The sequence below is a fragment of the Diadema antillarum genome, unplaced genomic scaffold, assembly GCF_040938485.1.
Source record: "Diadema antillarum isolate AM-2024a unplaced genomic scaffold, OU_Dant_1.0 seq00000014_RagTag, whole genome shotgun sequence".
Classification (NCBI taxonomy): Eukaryota; Metazoa; Echinodermata; class Echinoidea; order Diadematoida; family Diadematidae; genus Diadema; species Diadema antillarum.
The window spans coordinates 1,425,811-1,438,240 of NW_027271134.1; the positions used below are offsets into that span (position 1 = coordinate 1,425,811).

The following is a 12,430-nucleotide window of genomic DNA, read 5'->3' on the forward strand; positions in this document are numbered from 1 at the left end:
TAACAAATTGTCAAGGATTTAAAGGGTCACTTGGGGAAGATGCTCCGTTCCACTTCCCGAGAAAATGGGTTGGCCATGAGAGATACAAAGAACTATCTGAATCATTTTGAGCAAATAGTGTTGATGCACTCCCAACTACATAACACAACATCACAGTAAAAAAAAAGGTCAACAGCAAGTGAACCTCCGAGTACAACAAAACTTAGAAACAAATCAAGACTGCCTTTGTCTTGTTCTAAAATCAAAATAGCTGCTTCCTTTGATTCCACAACATGTGTTCCATAAAAAGATAATCGAGTGTTTCTTCTTCTTGATCTACCACACATCATCCACTCTACAATGGAATCCCATATGGCACTGTCATCACTTACATTCGTAGTTCAGTGCAAGATAGTGTTACTTACACCCCCACATTCAAATAAATCAAGTAGCCATTATGTAAAAGATTAAACATTTCAACTGATATCACTCGCACGTAATTTTGAAAAAAGCTCAAAAAAATCTTCCTGTTTGTCTCTCCCTTTCAATTACCTAGTAATAATATTCTTCTATCGCTGTGAGAGCAGAAACTAATTCAATACTATTGATATACTGTAAAACGAGGAATGTTCACATGCATTTTAATTTCGCGAATTTCACGAGAGCCAAGATTGCATTAAAATACACATGAAAGTTCTTGTCTACACTATATGCATCGAATGTTAGAGGCAACTCGCAAAAATATCTTGTTTTATAGTATTTTTTGTAGTTGAAAAATATTATTACAACAGTTTGACTACCACAAATGTTTCAGAATATTCATCAAGTGTATACTCCTTAAATATCAGAAACATGGCCATTCCTAAAATGCAGAAACAATTTACCTTTATGTTCTTTTAGAATGCGTAATTTCCTACTTTCAATAGCAAATCTTACAAGAGAAAATTTGAAGTAAACAAGAAGAATGTATTTTTCCCACGAGACATGGGATTAATCTACCATAAAAATAATGACAGGCTTCATACAGGCAATGCTTCAATGGGGATGCAGGACATTAAACAATTTTCAGACATTCACACAGAAAAGCTTACATGATACTTTTCATATGTAGCTCAAATTCTAATTAAAATGAATTAGTGGTTCATATATTTATTTATCGTGATTCCCCTTTCAGTGCTGATCTGCCTTTCAGATGACGATGTGACAGAAAATTTGTGTTGGAGTCAATGGGTATGAAGGATATGGTACTCACGTGAATTCCACCATGTCTCCTGGAGTCCCAAGGCTTGTCCGACAGTGGTCTGGAGAGGGCGACAGTGAGAGGGCATGGTGCGGGGGAGAAGTCATCTGTTTTCTCCCCGGTAGGCGCGGTGACGAGTCCAGGACGGGTACATCCAAGGAGTATTTCGTCATTGGCGCTACTGCGTTCCCCTGGCGGGAGAGGAGAGGTCGGTCCAGAAAAGCGGGCCCCAGCTTGGAGAGCTGCGACATCTTGGCATTCAGTGAACACTGGCCGACCTCACCCCGTGTGAAGTGTTGTTTCGTCTTCTGCAAGAGGGAATCATTGGCTTCTTGGTTTGACTGTGATGAAACCTGTTTTGTAATGTCATGCTCCTTCTGAATGTGCATTGATTCTACCCCTTGTCCGTGACTAGCCCTCTCCGAACTTTTCTCAGTTGGTTCCAGATTTCCAGCCTGCATTACTGCTGGTGAACAAGTCGTTGCACCGCCGTTTTGTTTCGTCACCTCTTTCGTGGACGACACTGGCAATTTTGGCTGCCTGGCATCGACGCTGGCAGGCAGCTCCAATGCATCCTCACTCGTTCTCACTTTCACATCTGCTCTCGCAATTGATCCCACTCTCGGGGCAAGCTCCGCTGCTCCAGATGGCTTGCTCGTTGTCATGGGGAGTGCAGACGGCTTGGATGCTGCTAAACTCGTCTTCGGGATGTGTTTCGGGGACTGGAGCTTGCCGATGTGCCTTTTGGGAGAAGCCTCGGTGTTTGGTTTTGCCCCGGGTCTCGAGGGCTTCTTTGTTTCTCCTTCTTTGCTCACCATGGGAGAGGCGGCCATGAAGGATGCCACTCTCACATCCCGGTCCTTGCTCTCCTCCCGGTCCGTCTCCTCCACACCACTTTCACACTTCTCCTCTCCGTTAGAGGCCTCCACCTGTGACTTCCTCTTCCAGACTGGACTTGACATGTCTTGGCCAGGGTCATCTTCTCTCAGCAGGGGCTGAGCGGGGCACTTTGACCGCGAACTCTCACTATCGGGCAGAGTTACTTGTTGCACCCCATCTGTTGTTGAACTCTCTACATGGTGACTCTGGCAGTCACTGGCGAGCTTTTTGTTCAGTTTATGCTTAGCTGAGGTTTCATCACAGGAAAGGCTTTCTACAATAACTTCACCTCCAACTCTTTTCACACTGGGCTGCCCACTTTCAGTACTGTCATCAAACTCCTTATGTCTGCCATTGACCTGTGACCTTACGTTTTCTGCCTCCTGGCAGCAATAGTGTCCTTCGCTCTCCGCATCTTTCTCCTGTTGGTTTGGTGCCCTCTTGCAGTGGAGAGCATTCTCTTTCTGCATCAGCTGAACAGTTTTCTGAGCTTCATTCAAAATATCTTTCTCTTTCACAGACACTGGAGGATCAGAGCCGGAAGCCCTATCTTGAGGGTGTTCACATGCCTTGGGTTCTCCAGGACCCTTCTGATTCAGTTCATCGGGCGCATCCTGCATGTGGTCATCTTGCCTTTCCCTCTCTGCAGCCAGCGACACATTTTGCTGGCGGCTCCTCAGGTACTTGGAATGCTGGTAGTCTTTCTCTGATGGATCGATGTCTGTTGTCGGTGGAGATGGGGTGTCTGGGGGCAACCTGGAAGGGGATCCCGTCGAATCATAGAGTCTGTTGCCCCCGTACTCTGGACGCCACTGCGTGTTGTAGTCGCGGTGTGCGGGAGTGCCCTGAGAGATAGCTACAGGAGGAATTCTCTCCAGGGTGGTTTCCACACTGTCTGTGCTGGTCATACTGCTCGTGCTGTCCATCAGGTATCTTGGTGAAGCTGAGCTGTTAAGGGATTCACTGCTTGCGTTCGAGGCACAGGGGGAAAAGTTCTTGGCCAGCTTCTGGCGCTGCATGGCCGGCTGCCCGTCGTGCGCCTTCCGCTTCTGCTGGCTACCCTGCTTCGGCTCCAGCGTGAGACTCTCGAAGCTCTTCACGCTGGCGCTGATCTCCTGGAGTTCCTTGAGAAGACTCTGGGCGTACTGGAATGGGGCGTGGACAAACGGCTTGGTGTATTGATCACCAAGGATGTACCCATTGCAGCTGTCCGTTGTATCGGATGGCGAACTCCTCAGTGGACGGTCCTCTCCCATAACCTGCATTTTGGTGATCCTCGCGCCCAGGTCTTCTGCTGTTGGCAAATTCCCATTGAGGGTCTCGTCGCTGAGACCTAGCCTCCCTAGACCGGCGGGCAAGGATGACTGCCTCATCGGAGGAAAGGCATCCACTGCATTCATGGCCCACGTATAGTCCTCAAACCCCATTCCCTCCCCGGCTCCTTCTACCCCGGGCATGTCACACTGGTAGGCCGGGAAGGCCGGAGGGAGATACCCTTGCTCCGAACTGTGGTGCATATGCCCTCTACCCTGCTGGAAGCCTTGGTGACTGAGATTCTGGGAGGGGTGCGGCGCGTATTTAGCCGGCGCTGAGAGCTGACGGTAGAATTCCTGAGGTAGTATGCGTTGTTGCTGATGTTGGGACGAGGGTTGCTGCTGCAAGTGGTGATATTGCTGAAATTGTTGCCGTAAGAGTTTTGGATAACTGTCTCGTTGAGGAGTTTCCCTCAGGTGGTCAGGCATCCTCAATCTTGAACTGCCATGGTCCTGCAGGTGTGAATATAAATAAAAAAAAAAGTTAAATACAACCGTACATCTGCTATTTCCGTTAAAGGGGATGGCTAGTAACTGATCAGTGGGAATCAGTGGGAATGCTGAGGGATGATTGTTCCAGTCCTTGTGGGATTCATTTAAGAGTACATTATATATCTATTCTTGTGTGAAAATTATTTGCTTCAGAATGGTCTCATATTCAAGTAATGTGCAGTTTAATGTTTCCAGGTAAGCGTCCCTGGTCAGTGACGGGGCATTAATCTGCACATTACTTGAATATGAGACTGTTCTGAAGCAAATGATTTTCACACAACAGTAGATATATAATGTACTCTTAAATGAATCCCACAAGGATTGGAACAATCATCCCTCAGCATTCCCACTGATTCCCACTGATCGGTTACTAGCCATCCCCTTTAAAATCTGATGATACACCGACATGACAAATGCATTTCTTGAGAAAGCAAGAGGATTGAAGCATGATCTTATGACTGACATGTTGTTAAGTTAGCCAGTGATATATATCTAAATTTATCTGCTTGCCACCTATACTGACAATATCATTGAAATACTTGAAAATCATTCCAGGCAAGGCACCTTATTTGGTTTTGACGGACAATCTGCAAAATATCTTTAACACAGGCAGTTTGAATCCATGTGAGTTTAAGTTTGATAGGAGCATCGGTACACTTCAAACTATATATTTCAAAACATGGGTGAATACAACAGTACAGATTTGACTTTAGACACTCAGTACATGTGTAGTACAAATCAAAACTGGAACATTCAAATAATTACGTTAAAGAAGGTCTAGCAAAAAAAAAAATTGAAAGTGAACAATTTCTCCTCTCTACAGCTGACAGAGTATTCTGGAGATTGTCACAAGAGAAATATGCTAACTATTCCAATGAATTATATTGGAACATGGTGTCTTGAGCAGGTAGACTAGAAAAGTATAATTATACAAAACGTTGACTGCAAATTTGAAGTAGTAGCAACTTTTTCAGACAAATTTCCACGGGCAAGCTAAGTGGCCTAGATATTCGCTTGCTGACATGAAATAACTCAAGAAGGAAAAAAATAAGATGATACATGTAAAATGACTGACCTTTACGCATTTGCTGCATAATGAGCTTGAGAAGGCTGAAGTTATTCTTTCTTATCATTTTCAAAAACACCTAACCTTTGAATTACATTTTTTGGATGATATCCCACATGTTTCTAGGCTGTGAATGGTTTTGAGATATTCCTGCTGGCATATGAAAGCTATTACACACCTGGCATATGACCTTTATTCAACACTTTTCCAGAGCACCATATTTCTCACCTTTTTGTTTTTTGTTTGTTTGTCTGTTTGTCTGTCTTTTTTTTGTCCAAGAAGGGGAGAAAAGGAGAAACTGCTGCAAAAAGATGATACTTGATAAGTGGCTACTTTGTTGCCTTGATGTTTAACCCCTTACATGCCAACTTGCAAAATGTTTTCATCTGCCTTTAGTTATCCTCCCAAACTTGACCCAGTTTTAAGGTTAGGAAGCCACTCCAGTAATATGCATTATTAGTCCAATGGGTCGGTTACGGTGAAACAGAAGGGATTAGGGTGATTAGGTGGATTAGTTAATCTCTATCCACTGACATTTGAGTTCCCAGACATCTTAAATGCCAACTGGTGAGGAAAACGCAGTAAGGGTTAATTGGTAGCCGTCTCACCTTTTTGGAGTTGGCACTGGGGAGCAACCGCGGACTGAGAGGCGGGTCCTTGCCGCTATCTTTGCTCGCACCTGTGAGGGCGGGCTGCGTCGGGGCAGAGTGCTTGCTCCTCAGAGGGTGCGTGAAGGTGGTGGCAAAGGGACAGGGAGAGGGTGAAGGCGACTGGGAAGGGGACGGGGAGGGGGAAGAGGCTGGGTGGGGCCCAGGGGGGATGGTTCGACCCGGAAGGCTTGGAGAGGTGTTGGCGTAGGGACTGCGTTGACCATACTGGTGGAGAGCAGGTGAAGAAAAGTAGAATTCAAAATGAATGAAGTTGATAATAATAATAATAATAATAATAATAATGATACTCATTAGTGGAAAATTGAGCAAAGAAAATGGGATTCCATCAGGATTCGAACGCTAGACCTCCGGATTGCTAGCCTGGTGCTCTACCGACTGAGCTACAGAAAGCCCTAGTTCAGTGTTTGTCCCAGAAACCCTAAATTCTCAATGCTCAAATGACACACAGCTTATATAGTTGCATATCACTACCATAGTGTCTCTATGTGCTTTAAGGGAGAAGGTTGAAAATGGAAAAGGAATTATTTCCTTGTTCTTACTCTCAATGAGAATCTCCACCCCCCTCCCCCCCAAAAAAAAATCAGATAAACAATAAACTGTTCACTGAAAATATGTAAAGATATAAAGCTTCAAGAATTCACACAAAAAAGTGACATTCATCAGAACTCAAAACCAATATATCTGATATCATTGCCAGATGGTAATGAAAAAAAGCCAAATGAAATATGGACCAGATTTAATCCTTAACTACTTGCATAGACTAGCATATGTCTATGATATCACATAAATTATTTCTATCATTCAGCTAGGATTAGTGTGGAGCACGTAGGACGGGGATGGGGGGGGGGGGGGGGGGGGGGCAAGGGTTTTGCTTACCTGTGAGGGGGAAGGGATGCACTGGGTGAAGCGGTTTTGGTCAAAGAGGCACCTCAGGTTTCTGTTCTGGTGTTCCAAGTCCCGTACCTTGGTATGGAGCTTCAGGCATTCATCACGCAGGTCCTACAGCAAGACAAAAAACACAAAGCATTGCTTAGTAAGACTTGTCACACTTATGATAATAATAATGACAATGATAGTAATAAAAGTAGTAGTAGAAGGAGTAATTGTAGCAGCAGCAGTAGTAGTAGTCGTAGTAGTGGTTATGATGATGACAGTAACAATAATACCAATGATAACCATCATCATAAACTACAATTGTATACCATCATCACCACCACCACCATTATCATCATCATCATCACCACCACCACCATTATCATCATCATATCATTATCGTCATCATCATCATCATCATCATCATCATCATCATAATAACCATTACAAGAAAACATCTACTACTACCATTACTACATGTACTCAGAAGAATTCTATTAATGATAACAATAATGATAAGAACAAAAACTACAATGATGATAATAACAACAACAATACCAACAGACAATCAAGCAAAAGAAAGAGACAATGAGCAAGTCAAAAAGTGTGAAAATACTCAAACAGACCTGGGGAGGCAAGAGGATATAAGGACAGAAACAATCACCACTGTGATTGGTGTACTTGGAGTCACCACAGTGGTTTCTTGGTGACATATTTGACAAAGTGCTGAAACACTCACAGAATCTGTGCTCCTTGAAACTTGGCAGAAAACTGGGAATGCTTCTGGAAAATATTGGGACTTGACTAAAGTGCCTTGAAGATCTTGAGATAAAGTTCAAATGATGGTGATGCTCATATCTATGATAATGCAGCTTATGATTAAAATGATAATGATAATGCTGCTGTTAATGATGATGATGACAATAATAATAATAATAATAATGATGATGATAATAACAAATAGTATTACTATTACAATAATAATAATAATAACAACAATTATAATGACAATGCTACTAAGGTGGAATGAGTTGTCATGGGTGGGGGAGTGGTAAACCAAAGCTGACCCAAATTGCAACTTTGCTGGACTGACTTAAACCACAAGGTCAAGTCATGTGACTGACTCTTAACAGGCAACATCCCTCCATCTCCGTGGCAACCTTCGGGGCAGTCAACTGTGGGCTGGACAAGAATTGTCTGCCCAGTAAACAAGGTTGACCTGATGGGGATTACTAAGATGTTCCTGACTGTCCACCAGTCTGTCATGAAAGATTTTGCTCTTCATTCAAATTTCCTGATCATATTTCATCCCTACTAAACCCTGAGAACTTGTCCGGGGTCATGCGTATATGAGAATCTACTATTAGTTTTGATACTCACTGAAAGCATTGTTCACCGCTGAGGCGGCAAAAACCTATTATCTCAAAAAATGTCAAATGTTCAGGACAAAAAACATGGCAGCCTAAACACTATGGTAAATGGGATCACCTTTCCTTTTGACATGCTGTGGTGGCTTCATTTTTTGTTTAAGACAATTAGGATTTGGACAGGACATCACTGAACTGATTATCTCACAATTAATTTAAAAAAAATTGCCTTTCACCTAAATTTGAGATACAACATCTTGTCACCACAACACGACATGATGCACTTTTTAAGCATTTCACCTTGTCATGAGAAAGATTAATTTACTATACATACATTGCACATGCACAGGTATGCCTATATCAGGGAGGTCCTCCTTAGTAAAATACACATACGTGCGTGCAAGTCTCTGTATGATAGAATGTTGTTTATTTTCTGTTTCTACTGCATTATCTTGTTCAAGCTTTATTCACAAATCTACAATGTATTGCCCCCCCCCCCAAAAAAAAAAGATATCTCGCTTCATTTGACCAGAAAGGAAAATGAGAATTTGATGGATTTTTGTCTAACTGAGCGCACTTTCCAAAATTGTACTTTTTCCTTGCAGAGCATCTTTTAAACATAATCATATTGCTTCTACAAGCAGACACACACACACAAACACGCACAAAACCACCCCCTCCCCCAACAAAAAAGAAGATACTGGTATAATGCCATTTCCTGCACGCTAAAAGATAAATCTATAAATGTATACTCCCCAAAAATGACTACACAAACAACTTGACTCAGGTGAGTGCGTGTTTTCCTTTTTACCGCAGAGTCCCAGTCCCCGGGATGATGATGATGATGATGATGAATTTCTTTGTGATGAAAAATATCTAACGGTCGGGGGAAGAGCACTAAACACAAAAACATCCTGATGTTGCCCAGACCTCACGCTGGTGCGCCTAATTTGGAAGACCCTGTCACTTGACAAAGGTCATTTGGGAATGATGCGTTCCTATCCGCACACAAAACAACGTTTACCCACGCACTGCCAGTTGCACAAAACCTGACGAATTCTGTATAGAGCCTATGGGGGCTTTCTTACTCTCGGTAGTTAACAGGTTAATCAGCCTAGCTATTCCCCCCCCCCCCCCTTTGCATTCTTCCCTTTCTCCCACATTAAAAAAAATGTGATCTATCATACAACATGCTTTATAGGCATGTGTGTGTACGTGCATGTGTATACCAAAATACCGTACAAGTGGGGGGGGGGGGGGCAGAATTCAAAACAGGCAAAACTCATTTTACCCTGCCGAAAATTTCCAATGTATCTATTTCTTAGTAAACATAAACAAAAAACAGGAAAGAAAATGACAATAAAATACTGAATTGTAGATTATGTTAACTCTATCATTGCCATCAGTGACATGATTGTGTGCAATGTCAATAAAAGTTTGAGGTGTCAGCAGTGAGAGGGTGGAAGCAATGTATGATTGTGTAGACAATTAGCAGGGTTTGAGAAATGTTGGGACGGACAAATGTTGAAATACCATGAACAAGGGATAATCTAAAACCAGAAATTATTGAGTGCATGAAATTTTAGGGAGGAGCCAAGATTCACAAAATTAAACTGACCATGAAAGTTCTTGCCTTCATGTGCTATGCATTGAATGCCAGTGGCAATTCATGAAAATTTCATGCTGCAAAACGACTGTTGGTTCCAATTCTCTAAATTTCATGCGCAAATATTTTTGGTTTTACTGGAGCTGCACGGTATGTGCACAAACACATCTCACACGGCATAAATCTTTACAAAGTTATTTTGACATTGAATTAATTGATTGTTATTGTCTCTAAATGGAGGTCAGCACTGTCATCAGAAGAATCACATCACTACATTCACAGTAAAACAAAAACAAAAACAAAAACAAAATTCTTGAGAAGAGACAAAACAAAACAAAAACAACCAACAAACATATTAATGACTCATTCTTACCCCCTTATCACCTTCCCTTCCCCCACTAAACCCTTCCTGTTATCTGATACTCATCTTTCAAGCCTGATTTCTGATGTGGTTAAATATCTTGGGGCATTTCCCCATGGCCAATTTTTTTTCAGTCACCCCCATTCTCTAGTACTCACACCCCCCTTTCCTGTTTAACCCACTCACAGCATAGAGATGTATACTAATAATATACTAGAGCGCGGACTGCGTGTGGCGCGTACGCAGTGCTCGTGTGCCGAGATGAAGAGGCCGCGCGCCATCTTTGTCCGGGCAAAAACAAACATCTCGTCCGGGCAGCGCAGTAGTGGTGGACACGTGAACACGTATCACAAGCGCTCAAACACGTATTGGCTTTCAGCAAGAAGATGAGGGGGTTGGAGATGAGAGAAGGAAACAACTCAAAATTTTAAGTTGCTAGCAATCTCTTATTATGAGTGGTAAGGAAAATGAAAATCAAACAAAATTTGACTTTATTCTCAACGAGGTAATACTTTCAAGGCGACCAACACGACCATGGTCCATGCAATACAAAGGGTTCTCTTGGTCTCTAGACAGCCGGATGCCCCTTGTAATACAGTATACTGCGTCAATTTTTTTTTTTTTTTTTGGGGGGGGGGCAATTATATTTTTTCTGTATGAGGGGACTGGATTCTATAGTCTTATCTGTGTGTACGAGTGTTTCATTGTATTTCTTTCTCTTTTTTTGGTGGTGGTGGTGGAGGAAATGAAATAAATCATTTTTATAAGTACGTGTAGGCATATTGGTTCCATGACATAATGTTCAAGCTCGAAATGCTATTGTTGAAGCTTACATAAACCCTAACCCAAATCATAACACCTAACCCTAATCTTAATCCTCACCCTGCCTTGAACCAAAAGCCCAATCAGACCCATGATGCTAATTCTATTTTCAGAAAGATATCAATGCCGGAGCATAATATGTCCTGTCACCAGGCATATATTACGTATTCTAAGCTTTTCTCACACTATCACCATCGTGAAATTAACTGCTGGTTACACTGGTATCGCAAAGGGTGGAGGAACGATTTTTTTATTTTATTTTTTATTTTTTTTTGGGGGGGGGGGGGCTCAAGGGCCAAATAGGGCACTTAGAAAAGAACACTTTTTAAACTTAAAAGGGGGAGTTTTTTCATTTTGGAAATGGAGCAAATGCCACCCCCCCCCCCGTTCCGCCGACTTTGCATATAGTTATGTACTGTATTAGCTATCTACAACAGTATAGTAGCAATAGATCGAGAATAGCTGAGGGAGGGCGGAGTGCCCCTGTCGAAGAATTTTGCAAGACCTTTTCTTTTCTTTTTTTTTGTTTTGAATCAATCTGTTTAACACACACTATAAATGTAATTTTAGTTACTTGTGAAAGGAAACTCCGCTCCCCTTCTTTTCTCCTGTTTCTACATCCAAAAGCAGCACATGAACCAGGCATTTTGCAACATAGATATATGCTACTTTAAGTAGAATTTGCGAATTTAAGAACATTTTCGATTTCCGAACTCCGATGGAGACCTTGGCATAGATGCTAGCCTACTGCCGTTGCATCCCGTCGTCGATCTCCCTGCATGCTCCGCTAGCGCTACACGTTATCGGTACGGTCGCTAGTCGAAATTTGCCCGGACCAAAATGGCGAACGCCTCCTTCTATCGGTCACAGGGATTTTACGGAGTCCGCCCTCTAGTGTTCTTAGTATATATCTCTATGACTCACAGCCACTTCTATTAGATATCATTGCCATCTGGTACAGTGTATATGCATCTGTGATAATGAGGAAGTTAAGAAATGCAGTGTCTCTTTTTCTTGTCAACCCTCAAAAGTTTAATTCTTCAGATGGTGACATCAGCATAATATATTCTCAGTCAAACTGTATCAACCATACATTAAAAAGGACTGAAATCACAGCTTGATTTACTTGTTGACTTTTATGTCAGTTACCACCTTTTAACCCGTTGAGGATGGGATGATTTTGCTACAACATGCATTTCCCATAGACACTTGCCTGAGTATACTCAGGACTCGTCCTCAACGGGTTAAATTGTTGGTTGGATCACAAAAACAAACAAAACAATAATATCTTTCAAAACATAACAATAAACATGAATGTAAAGTCTTGATTACGTATCTAATCTGGCTTAATCAGGTGACATAATGTAAGAATTACATTGTTCCCCCACCCTTCACCTACAAATGAAAGAAGCATAAAATCTAAACCTGGAATCTCGAAAAATCCCTAAACATAACCAAATACCACAACATGCAGTGACAAAACGCAGAGTTACCACAAACTGTGGTACTTGCGGCTTTTTGGCTTCTCAGTTGCCCCAGTCCATGCCCAAAACCATCCAAGTCGGACCTAAACAGTAGTGACACCTGACCTTAACAACTTCAACACACCCCTTGATCCTTGCTGATTCATGGATGGCATCAAGGTGTGCTAATCTTCCCTCAGTCAAGCATGGCCACCTTCTCATTTACAACTCAATGCAAAGCCTCATTTTTAGGTGATCCGAGTATCCTCTCGGATCACCTTCTGTATCTGTACGGATT

General features: G+C 42.3%; 1 protein-coding gene across 1 annotated transcript in view; it reads right to left on the bottom strand.

Annotated features, from left to right (window-relative positions):
* The window catches only part of LOC139725052 (uncharacterized), a 115,366-nt gene that overhangs the window by 24,461 nt on the left and 78,475 nt on the right, over nt 1-12,430 (bottom strand). The window contains exons 6-8 of the mRNA XM_071636140.1: nt 6,517-6,639; nt 5,578-5,844; nt 1,232-3,864 (exon numbers count right to left, since the gene is read on the bottom strand). Coding sequence (XP_071492241.1) covers nt 1,232-3,864; nt 5,578-5,844; nt 6,517-6,639 — 3,023 coding nt within the window. The remainder of the gene's footprint in view (nt 1-1,231; nt 3,865-5,577; nt 5,845-6,516; nt 6,640-12,430) is intronic.